At 39.9% G+C, this 22543-nt stretch overlaps 1 protein-coding gene across 1 annotated transcript; it reads left to right on the top strand.

The window, feature by feature from the left end:
- The first annotated feature begins 514 nt into the window (after positions 1-514).
- On the top strand, positions 515-22344 carry MALSU1 (mitochondrial assembly of ribosomal large subunit 1). The gene is made up of 4 exons (XM_059933997.1): positions 515-823; positions 2393-2571; positions 20695-20776; positions 22138-22344. The coding sequence occupies exons 1-4, from the start codon at positions 568-570 to the stop codon at positions 22323-22325; spliced, it is 705 nt and encodes a 234-aa protein (XP_059789980.1). The 5' UTR covers positions 515-567; the 3' UTR covers positions 22326-22344.
- The last annotated feature ends 199 nt before the right edge of the window (positions 22345-22543 follow it).

Here is a 22543-nt window from a genome sequence, read left to right on the forward strand (position 1 = left end):
CTAAGAACGTTTTCCATATGGTCCTTAATCTCTGCCTCCCACCCAACCCCCGCCCAGGATAACAGATGTTCCTCATGGGCTTTCAAATTTGCAAGGGAATCTTGACAACTTCTTTGGTAATGGGCTATGTCCTAATTCCAGTCTAATCAACAGAAGCAACTTCCGTACTTTCAGCTTTAGGTGCTGTGGAGAGAACAGATAAAAACAAAAATTTCTGCCTTCATGCTGTTTACATTCCAGTGAACGGAACCATCAAGGAAAATTAAGAACAATTCAAGGAAGACACAGTGCGTCAGTACGGTGCAGGGAAACGCAAGGTGAGTAGTGAAATCCCAGTCCTCTGACGCCTACAAAACCTAATCCCTAATCCCTAAATTCTTCCGGGTCACTGTCGAGTTACCCTCCTCCTCCCTCTCCGCCCACGGCCCCACCTTCGGGCCCTGGCCACGCCCACGCTCCTGACGTCAATTTTCCAAGCCCTGGCGCGTCGACCTGGCCTATGGAAAGCCGCAGGCCCGCTCGAGCCCCATTAAGCCCCGCCTCGTGAGTCGACGCGTGGCGACGGCGATGGGGCCGTGGGGTTGCGTGGCGCTGCGGCTCGGGGCGCTGCTGTGGCGCCGGGCTTTCTCCCCGGGAGTGTGGCCCGCGGCGGCTGCGGGGCTCCGGCTTCGGCTGCTGTCCGTGGGGCGGCTTCCGGTGGGACCGACGCTCGGCAGGGTCTGCCCGGCCCCCGACCGAGCGCGCGGCCTGCACGGCGGGCCGGGCCTGGAGGAGCGGGCTGAGGGAACCGCCGGCGAGGGGCGCCCGGAGTCATGCACCGCAGGTACGGGCGAGGAGGAGGGAGCCGGGTCCCAGCTAAGGAGGCTGAGTTCCTCTCTTTTTGCATTTCTCGTGGGGTCACAAAACTCCTACAGAGCAGAACTGGAAGGGACTGCAAAGGTTGTCGGCACCAATTTTGCATTTCACAGTGAGATCAAGAGATGGACTGAAGTCTCCCAAACCCCAGGCGTCTGTCCGAACGGCCACGTCGGACCCTTGGCATCACAACCTCACCGTCCTCATCCCCCTTCCCACTCTGTCTAGGGTTCCGAGAAATGGACTTGTCGGGAGTGTTGGGGCGTGAGGATTCTGAGGAAGAGCCAGGGTCTGGGGGCTCAGGGGTGCGTAAGAAGCGCTAATAGGAGATGGGGCCAATTTAAGAGCCTCTAAGTATTGTAAGCTTTTAGAAACTTGAGAGGTGGTAAATAGATCACACCTGTGAAAGGATAAAGTATGAGAGGGAGAGGTTAGCTACTAGGGCCCTGGGAGTGAGCTTTAGAACTGGAGAGAGCTGTTAAGTCCACAGGCTCTAATACACCACGGTGAAGAGCTGAATATCTAAATCTCTAGAGGAAAAAAAAAAACAAAAAACGGTTTTCACAGATAACAGTTGTTACATAACCCAACTGGCATCGTAAGAAAACCTTGAGATTTCAAAATGAGAACTGCTGTTAAAATTTTAACCCTCGGATTGGTAGATTTGGGGCCACACACTTAACTCAGCTAGTTCTGAGCTTCTCTCTCAAATGAAGGTTGTGGACAAATACTACCCAAGAGCCCTTCCAGTTCACAGTTCTAATTCTGTGACCCTTTATGGCTGGAATTCAATTTAATATGCCCCAAGATATTACCACCTCCCCAAATGGTGCTCCTGTTTTCCTCTCTTTTTTTTAAATTACTATTATTAACCTTTTTTTTTTTTTTGGCTGTGTTGGGTCTTTGTTGCTCCGCATGGGCTTTCTCTAGTTGCGGCGAGCGGGGGATACTCTTTGCTGGGGTGCACGGCCTTCTCACTGCTGTGGCTTCTCTTGTTGCAGAGCACGGGCTCTAGGCACGCGGCCCTCAGTAGCTGTGGCACGCGGGCTCAGCAGCCGTGGCTCGCAGGCTCTAGAGCGCAGGCTCAGCAGTTGTGGTGCATGGGCTTAGTTGCTCCGCAGCATGTGGGATCTTCCTGGACCAGGGCTCGAACCCGTGTCCCCTGCATTGGCAGGTGGACTCCCCACTACTGCGCCACCAGGGAATTCCCGTTTTCCTCTCTCTGTATAGCAGTTCTCTGCTTGAGCTGTGTTACTCATTTCCTCAGGTACTAGAACAGAAAGCCATCGTTGCTGATGTCTGGTGGTTCTTGCATGTGCTAATGGGAAAGGATGTGTGTGGTGGCTGTCTGTGACCTGCGCACCCTTCCCATAAGTTGAGCAGTGCTGTATGAAAGCAGTGCCCAGCTTCAACTTCCAGGAGGCCTGAACACCTTCATGGAGGAGCAGTTTCGCTGTCAGCTGCCCGCATCTCTGGGTGCATATCGTGTCTGTCTTTACTTGGCCATCTGACACAAGCAAATCTTTATGCATTTCAGATCATACTGGTCCCAAGTTTGACATCGATATGCTGGTTTCACTTCTGAGGCAAGAAAATGCAAGAGACATTTGTGTCATCAAGGTTCCTCCAGAAATGGAATATACAGATTACTTTGTAATTGGTAGTGGAACTTCTACTCGACACTTACATGCCATGGCCTACTACATTGTGAAAATGGTAGGATGCTTTCTTTTTCTTTGGAACCTTTAACTTAATGGAATAGTGTCAATGCATCAGGTGGAAGAGCAACATTTAAAAAGTAAACCCTTCACATAAGATTATATAAGAAGCCCAGATTTTTAGAATTTGCATGAGTGTTTTATGTTCTTTGATAGTGAAAGTTATGGGGACCAATATCTAGCCTTAGTGGGTCAGGATATTTTACATTCTTGTCTCTTGTGACAAGAAAAATAATACAAAAAAAAAACTACCTGAGGCAGGCTAGAAGACAGTATAACCCAGAGGGATTTCTAGAGCAAAACTGTCCAGTGTGACACCCACTAGCACCATGTGGCTGTGTAATTATAAAATAAAACTAAAAATTCAGTTCTTCAGTTGTACTAGCCACATTTCAGGTGCTTGGTGGCCACATGTGGCTAATGGCTACCATACTGGACACAAATATAAAACATTTCCATAGTTGCAGAAACTTCTATTGGGTAGTGCTGGCCTAGAGTTTAATTCAAATGTTTGAGCATGTCCAGTGTTCCCAGGCACGGTGCTGGGTATTGGGAAGACAAAAATGAAAAAGATCAGTTCTTGCCCTCCAAATTCACAGGTCTAGTTGAGGAAACAGAAGGCAGTTCATTTTCCAAGTAGACTGAATAGGAATCAGAATGAAGAAGAAAGTGTACCTGGAAGCTGATTCTGATACCACTCTAGAGGGGAACATACTTCTTTCACCCTGTTGAAAATTGGTCAGAGAGGGGACAGTTAAGACGAAAAGAATAGCTGGGATTGCCTAGAGAAGGGTGGTAAAATAGGGGACTGAGAACAAAACCCTGGTGCAACATGGCAGAACAAAGGAAGATTCAAAAAGAGGGGGTAGTTGGAGAGACTAAGAGAACTAGGAGGGCATGGAGAAGTTAAAAGGCAGGATCCTAGGGTCTCTGTCAGATGTAATAGTAAGACAGAGTAAGTAAGACTTAGAAGTGACCATTGGACTTGGAGATATAAAAAGAATGAGAGATTTTTCAGAGAAAGTTTCTGTGGAAGAGCAAGGGAGGGGAACAGAAATTCCTTTTGCAAAAATTTTAGATGAGGGAGAAAAATGCAAGGTCAAGAAAGTTTTGTTCTTGTTTGTGGTAAAATATACATGACAAAACTGAACATTTTAGCCATTTTTAGGTGTTCAGTTAAGTGATGTTAATTACATTCACATTGCTGTGCAACCATTACCACTATCCATCTCCAGAACGTTTTTCTTTTTTCATCTTGCAAAAAACTGTACACATTAAACAATAACTTCCCATTCTTCCTTCCCCCAGCCTCTGGCGTCCACCATACTGCTTTCTGTCTCTGTGAATTTCACTACACCAATATGTATCTCCTTGAGCAGAATCATACTCTAATTTTCCTTTTGTGACTGGCTTATTTCACTTAGCATAATATTTTTCAAGGTTCATCTGTGTTGTAGCATGTGTCAGAATTTCCTTCTTTTTAAGACTGAATATTTTAATGTATGTATACCACATTTTATCTTATTCACCCATTGGTGGGCATTTGGGTTGCTTCCACCTTTTGGCCATTGTGAATAATGCTGCTATAAACATGAGTGTAGAAATATCTGTTCAGATCCCTGCTTTTAATTTCATAAGTGGAATTGCCAGATCATGGTAATTCTGTGTTTAATTTTTTGAGGAACCATCACACTTTTACACAGTAGCTGCACCACTTTACATTCCCACCAGCAGTGCACAAGTGTTCCAGTTTCTCCACATGCTCACCACTTGTTATTTTCGTTATTTTCTGGTTTGTTGATAATATTGATAATAATCCTAATGAGCATGAAGTGGTACCTTGTTGTGGTTTTGATTTGCATTTCTCTAAATTAGTGATGTTGAGCATCTTTTGTCATGATTATTAACCATTTGTGTACATTTGGAGAAATGCCTATTCAGGTCCTTTGCCCATGTTTTAATCGAGTTTGTTTTTTTATTGTGAGGTTGTAGGAGTTCTCTGTATACTCTGGATATAAATCCCGTATCATCTATGTGATGTGCAAATATTTTCTCCCATTCTGTAGGTGCCTTCTTACTCTGTTGATTGTGTCCTTTGATGCACCAAAGTTTTAAATTTTTCTGCTTTTGCTTTTGGTCTCATATCCAAGAAATCATTGCCAAATCCAATGTCATGAAGCTTTTCCACTGTGTTTTCTTCTTTTTTTTGGGGGGGGGAGGAATTACTTTATTTTTTCATTTTTATTTTTTTGAATTTTAGAATTTTATATTTTTATACAGCAGGTTCTTATTAGTTATCCATTTTATACATATTAGTGTATATATGTCAATCCCAATCTCCCAATTCATCACACCACCACCTGCCCCCGCCACTTTCCCTCCTTTGTGTCCATACGTTTGTTCTCTACATCTGTGTCTCTGTTTCTGCCCTGCAAACCAGTTCATCTGTACCATTTTTCTAGGTTCCACATACATGCATTAATATACGATATTTGTTTTTCTCTTTCTGACTTACTTCACTCTGTATGACAGTCTCTAGATCCATCCACGTCTCAACAAATGACTCAATTTCGTTCCTTTTTATGGCTGAGTAATATTCCATTGTATGTATGTACCACATCTTCTTTATGCATTCGTCTGTCGATGGGCATTTAGGTTGCTTCCATGTTTTGGCTATTGTCAGTAGTGCTGTAATGAACATTGGGGTGCATGTGTCTTTTTTGAATTACGGTTTTCTTTGGGTATATGCCCGGTAGTGGAATTGCTGGGTCATATGGTAATTCTATTTTTAGTTTTTTAAGGAACCTCCATACTGTTCTCCATAGTGCCTGTATCAATTTACATTCCCACCAACAGTGCAAGAGGGTTCCCTTTTCTCCACACCCTCTCCAGCATTTGTTGTTTGTAGATTTTCTGATAATGCCCATTATAACCAATGTGAGGTGATACCTCATTGTAGTTTTGATTTGCATTTCTCTAATAATTAGTGATGCTGAGCAGCTTTTCATGTGCTTCTTGGCCATCTGTATGTCTTCTTTGGAGAAATGTCTATTGAGGTCTTCTGCCCATTTTTGGATTGGGTTGTTTGTATTTTAATATTGAGCTGCATGAGCTGTTTATATATTTTGGAGATTAGTCCTTTGTCCGTTGATTCGTTTGCAAATATTTTTTCCCATTCTGAGGGTTGTCTTTTCATCTTGTTTGTAGTTTTCTTTGCTTTGCAAAAGTTTGTAAGTTTCATTAAGTCCTATGTGTTTATTTTTGTTTTTATTTCCATTACTTTAGGAGGTGGATCAAAAAAGATCTTGTTGTGATTTATGTCAAAGAGCGTTCTTCCTATGTTTTCCTCTAAGAGTTTTTTTTTGTTTTTGTTTTTTTTAATTAATTTATTTATTTATGGCTGCTTGCTGGCATTCTCTAGTTGCGGTGTTGCGGTGCGTGGGCTTCTCATTGCGGTGGCTTCTTTGGTTGCTGAGCATGGGCTCTAGGCACACAGGCTTCAGTAGTTGTGGCTTGTGGGCTCTAGAGCACAGGCTCAGTAGTTGTGGCGCATGGACTTAGTTGCTCCGCGGCATGTGGGATCTTCCCGGCCCAGGGCTCGAACCCGTGTCCCCTGCATTGGCAGGTGGATTCTTAACCACTGCACCACCAGGGAAGCCCCCTCTAAGAGTCTTATACTGTCCAGTCTTACATTTAGGTCTCTAATCCATTTTGAGTTTATTTTTGTGTATGGTGTTACGGAGTGTTCTAATTTCATACTTTTACATGTACCTGTCCAATTTTCCCAGCACCACTTATTGAAGAGACTGTCTTTTCTCCATTGTATATCCTTGCCTCCTTTGTCATAGATTGTTGACCATAGGTGTGTGGGTTTATCTCTGGGCTTTCTATACTGTTCCATTGATCTATATTTCTGTCTTTGTGCCAGTACCATATGGTTTTGATTACTGTAGCTTTGTAGTATAGTCTGAAGGGAGTCTGATTCCTTCAGCTCCATTTTTTTCCCTCAAGACTGCTTTGGCTATTCTGGGTCTTTTGTGTCTCCATACAAATTTTAAGATTTTTTGTTCTAGTTCTGTAAAAAATGCCATTGGTAATTTGATAGGGATTGCATTGAATCTGTAGATTGCTTTGGGTAGTATAGTTATTTTCACAATATTGGTTCTTCCAATCTAAGAACATGGTATATCTCTCCGTTTGTATCATCTTTAATTTCTTTCATCAGTGTTGTATAGTTTTCTGCATACAGGTCTTTTATCTCCCTAGTTAGGTTTATTCCTAGGTATTTTATTTGTTTTGTTGCAATGGTAAATGGGAGTGTTTCCTTAATTTCTCTTTCAGATTTTTCATCATTAGTGTATAGGAATGCAAGAGATTTCTGTGCATTGATTTTGTGTCCTGCAACTTTACCGAATTCATTGATTAGCTCTAGTAGTTTTCTGGTGGCATCTTTAGGATTCTCTATGTATAGTGTCACGTCATCTGCAAACAGTGACAGTTTTACTTCTTCTTTTCCAATTTGTATTCCTTTTATGTCTTTTTCTTTGATTGTCATGGCTAGGACTTCCAAAACTATGTTGAATAATAGTGGCGAGTGTGGACATCCTTGTCTTGTTCCTGATCTTAGAGGAAATGCTTTCAGTTTTTCACCATTGAGAATGATGTTTGCTGTGGGTTTGTCATATATGGCCTGTATTATGTTGAGGTAGATTCCCTCTGTGCCCACTTTCTGGAGAGTTTTTATCATAAATGGGTGTTGAATTTTGTCAAAAGCTTTTTGTGCATCTATTGTGATGATCATACGGTTTTTATTCTTCAACTTGTTAATATGGTATATCATATTGATTGATTTGCATATACTGAAGAATCCTTGCATCCCTGGGATAAATCCCACTTGATCGTGGTGTATGATCCTTTTAATGTGTTGTTGGATTCTGTTTGCTAGTATTTTGTTGAGGATTTTGGCATCTGTATTCATCAGTGATATTGGTCTGTAATTTTCTTTTTTTGTAGTATCTTTGTCTGGTTTTGGTATCAGGGTGATGGTGGCCTCATAGAATGAGTTTGGGAGTGTTCCTTCCTCTGCAATTTTTTGGAAGAGTTTGAGAAGGATGGATGTTAGCTCTTCTCTAAATGTTTGATAGAATTCACCTGTGAAGTCATGTGGCCCTGGACTTTTGTTTGTTGGAAGATTTTTAATCACAGTTTCAATTTCATTACTTGTGATTGGTCTATTCATATTTTCTATTTCTTCCTGGTTCAGTGTTGGAAGGTTATACCTTTCCAAGAATTTGTCCATTTCTTCCAGGTTGTCCAATTTATTGGCATAGAGTTTTGCTTGTGGTAGTTTCTCAGGGTGGTTTGTAATTCTGCGGTGTCTGTTGTAACTTCTCCTTTTTGTTTCTAATTTTATTGATTTGAGTCCTCTCCCTCTTTTTCTTGATGAGTCTGGCTAATGGCTTATCAATTTGGTTTATCTTCTCAAAGAACCAGCTTTCAGTTTTATTGATCTTTGCTATTGTTTTCTTTGTTTCTGTTTCATTTATTTCTTTTTTTTTTTTCACACACACACACTGTATTTTATTTTTACAAGAGATAGACTGACACCAAGCATTGTACATGGATGACCACAACAAAAGCAACAATGATTGCAATTACCAAACATGAAACACACTCATACTATGTCATAATATTGACATTCAGTCCAGTAATCCTCCACTGTATCAGCTCCTTTACTTTGCAGTGAAAATTGATTTGTATATTCTTTGCCTCTGAGTCCTTGTGGGATTTTTTTTTTTTTTTAATTCAGACAGAAAGTCACAAAAATTATACTCATCCTCATCAGTTCACTCAGTCCCATGTAATTAATTTTTTTTTCATCTTGATCTTTTGTTAGCACTTTTATGAGTTCATCAGTTTTTCATTAGAGTTCTGAAAATGCTTATTCATTCAGTTCAGCAGTACAGTCAGTTACCAGAAACCTGTACTTGTCAGAGTCTTTTCCATGAATTTCTTGAAGATGAAACCCTTTTATAGGAACATATTTGCAAAATCATCAGAGTACACCCAGAACTGTCTGTAAATGACAAAAGACTTAAAAATGACCACGGTTAAAGATTTGATGAGAGTTCATAATAATGCAGTTGACAAGAAAATTAGTTATTTCTGAGATATACATTTTAAAGTAATAACTAGGATTATTACTTATAACATTATACCAGAACATATAAGATTTTTAGAAATTTCATGTAATGTCTGACACATTTATATTAACATATTTCCATACATATTTCCATACAAATAACCCAATGAAAGTTTAGTATTAGTTGTTTTGTTTGTTTTTTTATACTGCAGGTTCTTATTAGCCATCAATTTTATACACATCAGTGTATACATGTCAATCCCAATCGCCCAATTCAGCACACCACCATCCCCACCTCACCGCAGTTTTCCCCCCTTGGTGTCCATATGTCCATTCTCTACATCTGTGTCTCAACTTCTGCCCTGCAAACTGGCTCATCTGTACCATTTTTCTAGGTTCCACATACATGCATTAATATACGATATTTGTTTTTCTCTTTCTGACTTACTTCACTCTGTATGACAGTCTCTAGATCCATCCACGTCTCAACAAATGACTCAATTTCGTTCCTTTTTATGGCTGAGTAATATTCCATTGTATATATGTACCACATCTTCTTTATCCATTCGTCTGTGGATGGGCCTTTAGGTTGCTTCCATGACCTGGCTATTGTAAATAGTGCTGCAGTGAACATTCGGGTGCATGTGTCTTTTTGAATTACGGTTTTCTCTGGGTATATGCCCAGTAGTGGGATTGCTGGGTCATATGGTAATTCTATTTTTAGTTTTTTAAGGAACCTCCATATTGTTCTCCATAGTGGCTGTATCAATTTACATTCCCACCAACAGTGCAAGAGGGTTCCCTTTTCTCCACACCCTCTCCAGCATTTGTTGTTTGTAGATTTTCGGATGATGCCCATTCTAACAGGAGTGAGGTGATACCTCATTGTAGTTTTGATTTGCATTTCTCTAATAATTAGTGATGTTGAGCATCTTTTCATGTGCTTCGTGGCCGTCTGTATGTCTTCTTTGGAGAAATGTCTATTTAGGTCTTCTGCCCAGTTTTGGATTGGGGTGTTTGTTTCTTTGATATTGAGCTGAATGAGCTGTTTATATATTTTGGAGATTAATCCTTTGTCCGTTGATTCATTTGCAAATATTTTCTCCCATTCTGAGGGTTGTCTTTTCGTCTTGTTTATGGTTTCCTTTGCTGTGCAAAAGCTTTGAAGTTTCATTAGGTCCCACTTGTTTATTTTTGTTTTTATTTCCATTACTCTAGGAGGTGGATCCAAAAAGATCTTGCTGTAATTTATGTCAAAGAGTGTTCTTCCTATGTGTTCCTCTAAGAGTTTTATAGTGTCCAGTCTTATATTTAGGTCTCTAATCCATTTTGAGTTTATTTTTGTGTATGGTGTTAGGGAGTATTCTAATTTCATTCTTTTACATGTAGCTGTCCAGTTTTCCCAGCACCACTTATTGAAGAGACTGTCTTTTCTCCATTGTATATCTTTGCCTCCTTTGTCATAGATTAGTTGACCATAGGTACGTGGGTTAATCTCTGGGCTTTCTATCTTGTTCCATTGATCTATGTTTCTGTTTTTGTGCCAGTACCATATTGTCTTGATTACTGTAGCTTTGTAGTGTAGTCTGAAGTCAGGGAGTCTGATTCCTCCAGCTCCGTGTTTTTCCCTCAAGACTGCTTTGGCTATTCGGGGTCTTTTGTGTCTCCATACAAATTTTAAGATGATTTGTTCTAGCTCCGTAAAAAATGCCATTGGTAATTTGATAGGGATTGCATTGAATCTGTAGATTGCTTTGGGTAGTATACTCATTTTCACAATGTTGATTCTTCTAATCCAAGAACATGGTATATCTCTCCATCTGTTGGTATCATCTTTAATTTCTTTCATCAGTGTCTTATAGTTTTCTGCATACAGGTCTTTTGTCTCCCTAGGTAGGTTTATTCCTAGGTATTTTATTCTTTTTGTTGCAATGGTAAATGGGAGTGTTTCCATAATTTCTCTTTCAGATTTTTCATCATTAGTGTATAGGAATGCAAGAGATTTCTGTGCATTCATTTTGTATCCTGCAACTTTACCGTATTCATTAATTAGCTCTAGCAGTTTTCTGGTGGCAGTTTTAGGATTCTCTATGTATAGTATCACGTCATCCGCAAACAGTGACAGTTTTACTTCTTGTTTTCCAATTTGTATTCCTTTTATTTCTTTTTCTTCTCTGATTGCCGTGGCTAGGACTTCCAGAACTATGTTGAATAATAGTGGTGAGAGTGGACATCCTTGTCTCGTTCCTGATCTTAGAGGAAATGCTTTCAGTTTTTCACCATTGAGAATGATGTTTGCTGTGGGTTTGTCATATATGGCCTTTATTATGTTGAGGTAGGTTCCCTCTGTGCCCACTTTCTGGAGAGTTTTTATCAGAAATGGGTGTTGAATTTTGTCAAAAGCTTTTTCTGCATCTACTGAGATGATCATATGGTTTTTATTCTTCAATTTGTTAATATGGTTTATCACATTGATTGATTTGCGTATATTGAAGAATCCTTGCATCCCTGGGATCAATCCCACTTGATCGTGGTGTATGATCCTTTTAATGTGTTGTTGGATTCTGTTTGCTAGTATTTTGTTGAGGATTTTTGCATCTATATTCATCAGTGATATTGGTCTGTAATTTTCTTTTTTTGTAGTGTCTTTGTCTGGTTTTGGTATCAGGGTGATGGTGGCCTCATAGAATGAGTTTGGGAGTGTTCCTTCCTCTGCAATTTTTTGGAAGAGTTTGAGAAGGATGGGTGTTAGCTCTTCTCTAAATGTTTGATAGAATTCACCTGTGAAGCCATCTGGTCCTGGACTTTTGTTTGTTGGAAGATTTTTAATCACAGTTTCAATTTCATTACTTGTGATTGGTCTGTTCATATTTTCTGTTTCTTCCTGGTTCAGTCTTGGAAGGTTATACCTTTCTAAGAATTTGTCCATTTCTTCCAGGTTGTCCATTTTATTGGCATAAAGTTGCTTGTAGTAGTCTCTTAGGATGCTTTGTATTTCTGCGGTGTCTGTTGTAACTTCTCCTTTTTCATTTCTGATTTTATTGATTTGAGTCCTCTCCCTCTTTTTCTTGATGAGTCTGGCTAATGGCTTATCAATTTTGTTTATCTTCTCAAAGAACCAAATTTTAGTTTTATTGATCTTTGCTATTGTTTTCTTTGTTTCTATTTCATTTATTTCTGCTCTGATCTTTATGATTTCTTTCCTTCTGCTAACTTTGGGTTTTGTTTGTTCTTCTTTCTCTAGTTTCTTTAGGTGTAAGGTTAGATTGTTTACTTGAGATTTTTCTTGTTTCTTTAGGTAGGCTTGTATAGCTGTAAACTTCCCTCTTAGAACCGCTTTTGCTGCATCCCATAGGTTTTGGGTCGTCGTGTTTTCATTGTCATTTGTCTCTAGGTATTTTTTTATTTCCTCTTTGATTTCTTCAGTGATCTCTTGGTTATTTAGTAACGTATTGTTTAGCCTCCATGTGTTTGTCTTTTTTACGTTTTTTTCCCTGTAATTCATTTCTAATCTCATAGCGTTGTGGTCAGAAAAGATGCTTGATATGATTTCAGTTTTCTTAAATTTACTGAGGCTTGATTTGTGACCCAAGATGTGATCTATCCTGGAGAATGTTCCGTGCGCACTTGAGAAGAACGTGTAATCTGCTGTTTTGGGATGGAATGTCCTATATATATCAATTAAATCTATGTGGTCTATTGTGTCATTTAAAGCTTCTGTTTCCTTATTTATTTTCATTTTGGATGATCTGTCCATTGGTGTAAGTGAGGTGTTAAAGTCCCCCACTATTATTGTGTTACTGTCGATTTCCTCTTTTATATCTGTTAGCATTTGCCTTATGTATTGAGGTGCTCCTATGTTGGGAGCATATATATTTATAATTGTTATATCTTCTTCTTGGATTGATCCCTGGATCATTATGTAGTGTCCTTCCTTGTCTCTTGTAACATTCTTTATTTAAGGTCTATTTTATCTGATATGAGAATTGCTACTCCAGCTTTCTTTTGATTTCCATTTGCATGGAATATCTTTTTCCATCCCCTCACTTTTCAGTCTGTATGTGTCCCTAGGTCTAAAGTGGGTCTCTTGTAGACAGCATATATATGGGTCTTGTTTTTGTATCCATTCAGCCAGTCTATGTCTTTTGGTTGGGGCATTTAATCCATTCACGTTTAAGGTAATTATCGATATGTATATTCCTATGACCATTTTCTTAATTGTTTTGGGTTTGTTTTTGTAGGTCCTTTACTTCTCTTGTGTTTCCCACTTAGAGAATTTCCTTTAACATTTGTTGTAGAGCTGGTTTGGTGGTGCTGAATTCTCTTAGCTTTTGCTTGTCTCTAAAGCTTTTGATTTCTCCATCAAATCTAAATGAGATCCTTGCTCAGTAGAGTAATCTTGGTTGTAGGTTCTTCTCTTTCATCACTTTAAGTATATCATGCCACTCCCTTCTGGCTTGAAGAGTTTCTGCTGAGAAATCAGCTGTTAAGCTTATGGGAGTTCCCTTGTATGTAATTTGTCATTTTTCCCTTGTTGCTTTCAATAATTTTCCTTTGTCCTTAATTTTTGTCAGTTTGATTACTATGTGTCTCAGCGTGTTTCTCCTTGGGTTTATCCTGTATGGGACTCTCTGCGCTTCCTGGACTTGGGTGGCTATTTCCTTCCCATGTTAGGGAAGTTTTCGACTATAATCTCTTCAGATATTTTCTCTGGTCCTTTCTCTCTCTCTTCTCCTTCTGGGACCCCTATAATGCGAATGTTGTTGCATTTAATGTTGTCCCAGAGGTCTCTTAGGCTGTCTTCATTTCTTTTCATTCTTTTTTCTTTAGTCTGTTCCGCAGCAGTGAATTCCACCATTCTGTCTTCCAGGTCACTTATCCGTTCTTCTGCCTCAGTTATTCTGCTATTTATTCCTTCTAGTGTAGTTTTCATTTCAGTTATTGTATTGGTCATCTCTGTTTGTTTGTTCTTTAATTCTTCTAGGTCTTTGTTAATCATTTCTTGCATCTTCTCAATCTTTGCCTCCATTCTTATTCCGAGGTCCTGGATCATCTTCACTATCATTATTCTGAATTCTTTTTCTGGAAGGTTGCCTATCTCCACTTCATTTAGTTGTTTTTCTGCGGTTTTATCTTGTTCCTTCATCTGGTACATAGCCCTCTGCCTTTTCATCTTGTCTATCTTTCTGTGAATGTGGTTTTTGTTCCACAAGCTGCAGGATTGTAGTTCTTCTTGCTTCTGCTGTCTGCCCTCTGGTGGATGAGGCTATCTAAGAGGCTTGTGCAAGTTTCCTGATGGGAGGGACTGGTGGTGGGTAGAGCTGGGGTTTGCTCTGGTAGGCAGAGCTTAGTAAAACTTTAATCCGTTTGTCTGCTGATGGGTGGGGCTGGTTTCCCTCCCTGTTGGTTTTCTGGCCTGAGGTGACCCAACACTGGAGCCTACCCAGCTCTTTGGTGGGGCTAATGGCCGACTCTGGGAGGGCTCACACCAAGGAGTACTTCCCAGAACTTCTGCTGCCAGTGTCCTTGTCCTCATGGTGAGACACAGCCGCCCCCCGCCTCTGCAGGGGACCCTCCAACACTGGCAGGTAGGTCTGATTCAGTGTCCTATGGGGTCACTGCTCCTTCCCCTGGGTCCCGATGCACACACTACTTTGTGTGTGTCCTCCAAGAGTGGAGTCTCTGTTCCCCTCAGTCCTGTTGGAGTCCTGCAATCAAATCCCACTAGCCTTCAAAGTCTGGTTCTCTAGGAGTTCCTCCTCCCGTTGCTGGACCCCCAGGTTGGGAAGCCTGACGTGGGGCTCAGAACCTTCACTCCAGTGGGTGGACTTCTGTGGTATAAGTGTTATCCAGTTTGTGAGTCACCCACCCAGCAGTTATGGGATTTGATTTTATTGTGAGTGTGCCCCTCCCACCTTCTCAATGTGGCTTCTCCTTTGTCTTTGGATGTGGGGTATCTTTTTTGGTGAGTTCCAGGGTCTTCCCGGCGATGATTGTTCAGCAGTTAGTTGTGATTCTGGTGCTCTCGCAAGAGGAAGTGAGCGCACGTCCTTCTACGCCATCTTGAACCAATCTCATCCACTGTGTTTTCTTCTAAGAGTTTTATAGTTTTAGGTTTCATGTTTAGGTCTTTGGTATTCAGTTAGTTTTTGTAGATGGTGTCAGATAAAGACTCCAACTTCATTCTCTTGCATGTAGATAATCTAGTTTTCCCAGCACCATTTGTTGAAAGGACTGCCTTTCCCTATTGAATTGACTTGGCACCCTTGTTGAAAAATCATTTGACCATATGGGCTCTTTATTTTATTCCAGTGGTCTATAAGTTTATCTTAATCACTGTTTTGATTACTGTAGCTTTGTAGTAAGTTTTTAAATCAGGAAGCTTGAGATCTTCAACTGTGCTCTTCCCTTTCAAGATTGTTTTTGGCTATTTGGGGTCTCTTTAGATTACATATAAATTTTAGGATGGATTTTTCTATTTGTACAAAAAAATGTCACTGGGATTTTGATAGAGATTGATTGTATTGAATCTGTAGGTAAAGTCTTAACAATATTGTGTTCCAATTCATGGATAGAGAGTGTCTGCTTATTGGTGGTACCTTTGCAATGCTTTCTAGTTTTCATTGTGCAAGTTTTGCTTCCATGGTTATGTTTATTTCTAAGTATTTTATCCGTTTTGATTCTATTGTAAATAGAAATATTTTCTTTTTAAAAAAAATTTATTTATTGATGGCTGAGTTGGGTCTTCGTTGCTGCACGCGGGCTTCCTCTGGTTGCAGTGAGTGGGCTACTCTTCGTTGTGGTGTGCAGGCTTCTCATTGCGGTGGCTTCTCTTGTTGTGGAGCACAGGCTCTAGGCGCACGGGCTTCAGTGGCTGTGGCATGCAGGCTCAGTAGTTGTGGCTCGCAGGCTCTAGAGCACAGGCTCAGTAGTTGTGGCGCATGGACGTAGCTGCTCCGCGGTATGTGGAACCTTCTGAGACCAGGGCTCGAACCCATGTCCCCTGCATTGGCAGGAGGATTCTTAACCATTGTGCCACCAGGGAAGTTCCCTAATTGTTTTCTTAATTTTCTTTTCAGGTTGCTTATTAAGTGTACAGAAACGCAACTGATTTTGGGGTTTTGATCTAATGTCCTACAACTTTGCTGAATTCATTTTTTCTAACAGGTTTTTTTGGGTGCAATCTTTAGGGTTTTCTTTTTTAAAAAAATAAATAAATAAATAAATTTATTTATTTATTTTGGGCTGTGTTGGGTCTTCGTTGCTGCATGCAGGCTTTCTCTAGTTGCAGCGAGCAGGGGCTACTCTTTGTTGTGCGCAGGCTTCTCACTGCGGTGGCTTCTCTTGTCGCGGAGCACGGGCTCTAGGCGTGCAGGCTTCAGTAGTTGTGGCTCGCAGGCTCTAGAGTGCAGGCGCAGTAGTTGTGGCGCATGGGCTTAGTTGCTCTGCAGCATGTGGGATCTTCCTGGGCCAGGGCTCGAACCCGTGTCCCTTGCGTTGGCAGGCAGATTCTTAACCACTGCGCCACCAGGGAAGCCCTAGGGTTTTCTATGTATATAGATCATGTCATCTGCAAACTGAGACAATTTTATTTCTTCCTTTCCAATTTTGTTACTTTTTTCTTTTCTTTTCCCTTGCTCTAATTGCCATGGCTAGAACTTCCAGTACTGTGTTGAATAGAAGGTGGCAAAAGTGGGCATTCTTGTGTTTTTCCTGATCTGAGAGGAAAAACTTTCAGTTTTTTGCCATCAAGTATGATGATATCTAATCGCCGTGGGCTCTTCATGTATGGCCTTTATTACCTTAAGGTAGGTTTGTTTTTTTTTTTCCTTATCTGTGTTGAGTTTTTATCATGAAAGGGTATTGAACTTTGTCAAATGCTTTTTCTGCATAAATTTGAGATGATCCTATGGTTTTCATCTTTCATTTTGTTAATGTGGTTTATTACATTGGTTTTTTCAATTAATTTATTTTTGGCTGTGTCGGGTCTTCGTTGCTGTGCGCGGGCTGTTTCTAGTAGTGGCAAGTGGGGGCTACTCTTTGTTGCAGTGTGCAGGCTTCTCATTGCGGTGGCTTCTCTCGTTGTGGAGCACAGGCTCTAGGCACATGGGCTTCAGTAATTGTGGCACGTGGGCTCAGCAGTTGTGGCTCATGGGCTCTAGAGCCCAGACAGACTCTAGTAGTTGTGGCGCTCGGGGTTAGTTGCTCCATGGCATGTGGGATCTTGCCAGACCAGGGCTCGAACACATGTCCCCTGCATTGGCAGGTGGATTCCTAACCACTGTGCCACGAGGGAAGTCCCTACATTGATTTTTTTCATGTGGAATCATCCTTACATTCCAGGAATAAATCCCATGTGGTGTTGATATATAATTCTTTGAATGCGGCATTGAATTAGGTTTGCTAGTATTTCGTTCAGGATTTTTCTATCAGTATTCATCAAGGATATTGGTCTGTAGTTTTTTCTTATAGGGTCTTTGTCTGGTCTTGGTATCAGGTTAATGCTACTCCCATAGAATAAGTTAGGAAGTGTTCCCTCCTCTTCAGTTTTTTTGGAAGAGTTTTAGCAAAATTTGATGTCAGCTTATGTTTAAGTATTTGGTAGAATTCACCAGTGAAGAAGCTGTGTGGTCCAGGTCTTTTCTTTGTTGGGAGGTTTTTTCCTTCCTTCTTCTCTGTGTGTTCTTTTCTCCATACCCGACCCTTTCTTTTGAGATACAATTGTGTTGGGAGGTTTTTGATTAATGACTTAATCCTGTTGCTATTATTGAATAGGGCTATTCATACTTTCTGTTTCTTCATGATGCAGTCTTGGTAGGTTGTGTGTTTCTAGGAATTTGTCCATTTATTCTGGGTTTTCCAGTTTGTTTTGTCTCTAATGTCTCCTCACTCATTTCTGATTTTAGTTATTTGGGGGCTTATTGGTCAATTTTGTTGATCTTTTTGAAAAACGAAATCTTGGTTTCATTGATTTTTGTCTATTTTGTTTTAATTTGGTCATTGACTTCTTCCTTCTGCCAGCTTTAAGTTTAATTAGTTCTTCATTTCCTGGTTCTTTTTATTTTATAATATTTATTGGACTATAGTTGATTTACAGTGTTGTGTTAGTTTCAGGTGTTCAGCAAAGTGAATCAGTTATACATATATCCACTCTTTTTTAGATTTTTTTCCCATATAGATCATTACAGAGTATTGTGTAGAGTTCCCTGTGCTGTACAGTAGGTCCTTATTAGTTATCTATTTTATATATAGTAGTGTGTATGTATCAATCCCAATCTCCCAATTTGTCCACCCCCGCCCGCCTCCCCCGCTTTTCCCCCCTGGTAACCATAAGTTTGTTTTCTACATCTGTGACTCTATTTCTGCTTTGTAAATAAGTTGATTTGTACCATTTTTTTTAGAGTCCACATATAAGCAATACCATGATACTTGTCTTTGTCTGTCTGACTTCACTTAGTATGATAATCTCTAGGTCCATCCATGTGGCTGCAAATGGCATTATTTCTTTCTTTTTTATGGCTGAGTAATATTCTGTTGTATATATGTACCACATCTTCTTTATCCACTCCTCTGTCAAAGGACATTTAGGTTGCTTCCATGTCTTGGCTATTGTAAATAGTGCTGCAGTGAACATTGGGATGTATGTGTCTTCTTGAATTATGGTTTTCTCTGGATATATGGCCAGGAGTGGGCTTGCTGGATCATATGGTAGTTCTATATACATCTATATCTATATATCTATCTATATCTGTATCTGTATCTATATCTATCTATATCTCTTAAGGTAGGTTTTTTGACCATGCCGCATGGTGTGCAGGATCTTAGTTCCCCACCCAGGGATTGAAGCCACACCCCTGCATAGTGTTAACCACTGGACTGCCAGGGAAGTCCCTCATATGGTAGTTCTGTATTTAGTTTTTTGAGGAACCTCCATACTGTTCTCCATAGTGGCTGTACCAATTTACATTCCCACCAACACTGTAGGAGAGTTCCCTTTTCTCCACACCCTCTCCAGCATTTATTTATTTATTTAAATTAATTTTTATTGGAGTATAGTTCAATTACAGTGTTGTTAGTTTCTGCTGTACAGCAAAGTGAATCAGTTATACATATACATTTATCCACTCTTTTTTAGATTCTTTTCTCATATAGGTCATTACAGAGTATTGAGTAGAGTTCCCTCAATACTCTTATTAATTCTTACAGTCGGTTCTTATTAGTTATATATTTTATATATAGTAGCATCTACAGTATATGTCTATCCCAATCTCCCAGTTTATCCCTCCTCCCCCCTCGATAACCATAAGTTTGTTTTCTGTATCTGTGACTCTATTTGTTTTGTAAATAAGCTCATTTGTACCATTTTTTTAGATTCCACATATAACTGATATCATATGATATTTGTCTCATTTACTTCACTCAGTATGATAATCTCTAGGTCCATGTTCCTGCAAACGGCATTATTTCATTCTTTTTTTATGGCTGAGTAATATTCCATTGTATATATGTACTACATTTTTATCCACTCCTCTATGGACATTTCAGTTGCTTCCATGTCTTGGCTGTTGTAAATAGTGCTGCAGTGAACATTGGGGTGCATCTGTCTTTTTGAATTATGGTTTTCTCTGGATATATGCCCAGGAGTGGGATTGCTGGGTCATATGGTAATTCTATTTTTAGTGTTTTAAGGAACCTCCATATTGTTCTCCATAGTGGTTGTATCAATTTACATTCCCACCAATGGTGCAAGAGGGTTCCCTTTTCTCCACACCCTTTCTAGCATTTATTATTTGTCGATTTTTTGATGGTGCATTTCCTAGTTCTTTAAGGTATAAATTCATGTTGTTGATTTGGGAACTATTTTTTTCATGTAAGCATATACAGCTACAAACTTTCTTCTTACTGCTGCTCTCACTGCGTTCTATAACTTCATTTGTCTCAAGATATTTTCTAATTTCCCTTGTGATTTCTTCTTTGATCAGTTGTTTAAGATAATAAAACAATTGTTTGATTTCCGCATATTTGTGGATTTTCTAGTTTTACTTCTGTTGATTTCTAGTTCATTTCATTGTGATCAGAAAATATACTTTATATGAGTTTAATCTTTGAATTTATTAAGACTTGTTTTGTTGCCTAACGTATGATCTATCCTGGAGAATGTTCCATGTGCACTTGAGAAAAATGTGTATTCTGCTGTTGTTGGGTAGAATGTTCTGTTAATGTCCATTAGGTTCACCTGGTCTGTAGTGTTGTTCAAGTTCTCTATTTCCTTATTGATCTTCCATCCATTAATGCAAATGGGGTATTGACTCTCCTATATTACTGGGTTGCTATCTGTTTCTCCCTTTAATTTTGTCAGTGTTTGTTTCATATATTTAGGAGCTCTGGTTTTTGGTGCATGTTTCTAATTGTTATGTCATCTTGGTTGGTTGACCCTTTTATCATTATATAATGTCTTTGTCTTGTAATAGTATTTTTTCTAACAGTGTATTTGTTGTTTTAGACTATTCATGGAATTTGCTGGGAATAGAGATTATGGGATGATAAAATCCCATTAACATTGTCATGAAAGTAGATGAGATGGAATCATTAGAACTGAGAAGACCTAGCCTTAAAACAGGAAGGCAGCATCTGTCTCCCCTGAGAGGGAAAGGAAGCTGGGATGGACAGAAAGGATGATGTATGTGAGAAGTGGATATTGAGAGAGTTTAGGCCTGCCTCTGAGGCACCTTGGTAAATGAATGAGGTGGCCCTGTCAGAAGGGTTTGGGCAGGAGGATTCAGGAGAGAGTTGTAGGAGGTGGGTAGGATTTAAGGGGGAAAATAGTTTCCCTGTGTTATTAAGGGGCATGGTGTAGCTGTGAGGAATGAATAAGCTAGTTGCCAAATTAAGACCAAGAAAAATATCCCCAGACCCTCAGTAAGAACAGAGATTTTCCCTATTCTCTTCCCCTTTAATATGTGGTCTGGTTTTTTTCAGTACAAATATCTGAAATGTAAAAGTGAGCCTCATGTTAAGATCGAAGGGAAGGACACTGATGACTGGCTCTGTGTGGACTTTGGTAAGTTATTTTGGCACATTTTACAGATAAATATTTGATATTGCACTAATCTTGAACTATTTTCAGTTGTAAAAGGATTGAGATCTGAGTGTTTCTCCACATACATTTTTTTTTAACTTTAGAATTTTATTTTTTTATACAGCAGGTTCTTATCTCCGCATACAATTTTTGAAGTGTGTCTAAAATAAGTTTTCTTATAACTTAGTTGGTCTTATTCACATGTGAAATCCTCATCTCACATGGTATGTATGTGAGTTGTCATACAGGTCAGAAAGCTGGTGGAGAACAGGATGGATAACATGGGAGAGATCCCCTAGTGGTGGTGGAAGGCACCTTGGGGTACACATAATCTTGGCCGTAAATAACTCAGATAAGGTGAAGGGCATTCTAGGCACAGGGAAGGACAAGAGCAGAGGACTAGAATTTTGAAAAGATTTAACAAATTTGGGTATTAATGCATGCATAGTTTCAAATTATTTCCCCAAAAGATAGTTAATACAAAGGGAAAAACAGTAACTGAAGAACTGTGAAGAGTCTGAGATTTTATCTTACCTGTAAGCTAACAAGTTAGTCAAGGTTTGATGAAGCACAGTTTGTTACTCAGCAATAGCAGTAGCCAGCATCAAGCAGCATTTTTGCACCAGGGTCCCTGAGCAACACAAGACCAGATGGCACCTGCACACAAAGTTCCACGAGAAGAACCCTGAGATTAGGGTATCCACATCTTTTGTAATGGGCAGGAAGCAGGCCTGCATTTGCTCTGGTGGAAAACACTTTTTCGGCCAAGGCTGTATGTCAGGGTTTCTCAGCCTTGCCACTAATAACATTTTCGGCCAGGTAATTCAGGTGCAGAGGAATATTCTGTGTATTGTAGGATGTTCTCCTTCTCCTCTCCACCCCCCCAACTGTGAAAATCAAAAATGTCTCTGATTGAAAACCACTGCTGTAAGCACACTTGCGCTTTGATCCAGAGGGAGACAGTAGTTCTGAGAATATTTGCCAACATCCTTAAAAATAATAGTCCAGAACAAAAGCCTGTCGGTGCTTTGCTCACAGGCTGTGCAGAAATGTGATGATACCCTTGGAGGACTGTCTCCCAAGCGAAACCCATCACGAGTAATGTTACAAATTGATATCATATACCTCCTGTATGATGCACTGAGAAAAGCACAGCATCACTTCTGTGGTATTTTTGCTGGATGGTGTCCACAATTTGCATTTCTAACAAGTTCTCAGATAATGCTAATCTGGGGTTCACACTTTGAGAACCACTGTTCTTACTGTCACAGAGGTTTGTGAGATCACAAGGGTAAAGGCAAATGAACTGCTTCTTCATTGTAAGTCTTATCTGTCCTTGATAGGCAGCATGGTGATTCATTTGATGCTTCCAGAAACCAGAGAAACCTATGAATTAGAGAAATTATGGACCCTTCGTTCTTATGATGACCAGTTAGCTCAGATAGCACCTGAGACCTTACCTGAAGACTTCATTCTTGGAATAGAAGATGACACTTCACCTCTGGCTCCTGTGGAGTTTAAATGTGAATAAAATGATATGAACTGCTTTAGTCATTTCAGATTTGGATTGAGTCACTTATAACTCCTAAACCCTGCCTAGCTGGTTGTTGTCAAAACAAGTCTTATCTATGGACACTAATCCTAACTGACACATGGAAATTGTAGGTAAGTGAGCTAATTCTCACACCATGAATCAGTACATTCAAACTAAAATTAATATATTATCTTTGTTCCTGAGATCTCAGCAGG

The sequence above is a fragment of the Balaenoptera ricei genome, chromosome 9 (genome assembly GCF_028023285.1).
Source record: "Balaenoptera ricei isolate mBalRic1 chromosome 9, mBalRic1.hap2, whole genome shotgun sequence".
Classification (NCBI taxonomy): domain Eukaryota; kingdom Metazoa; phylum Chordata; class Mammalia; order Artiodactyla; family Balaenopteridae; genus Balaenoptera; species Balaenoptera ricei.

What these genes read in the sequence shown, in the direction of transcription:
- MALSU1 (XM_059933997.1), top strand. Translation starts at nt 568, where the DNA reads ATGGGGCCGTGGGGTTGCGTGGCGCTGCGGCTCGGGGCGCTGCTGTGG. An exon ending in CCCGGAGTCATGCACCGCAG is followed by an intron (nt 824 to 2,392) that starts GTACGGGCGAGG and finishes TATGCATTTCAG; the next exon opens with ATCATACTGGTCCCAAGTTT. An exon ending in CCTACTACATTGTGAAAATG is followed by an intron (nt 2,572 to 20,694) that starts GTAGGATGCTTT and finishes GGTTTTTTTCAG; the next exon opens with TACAAATATCTGAAATGTAA.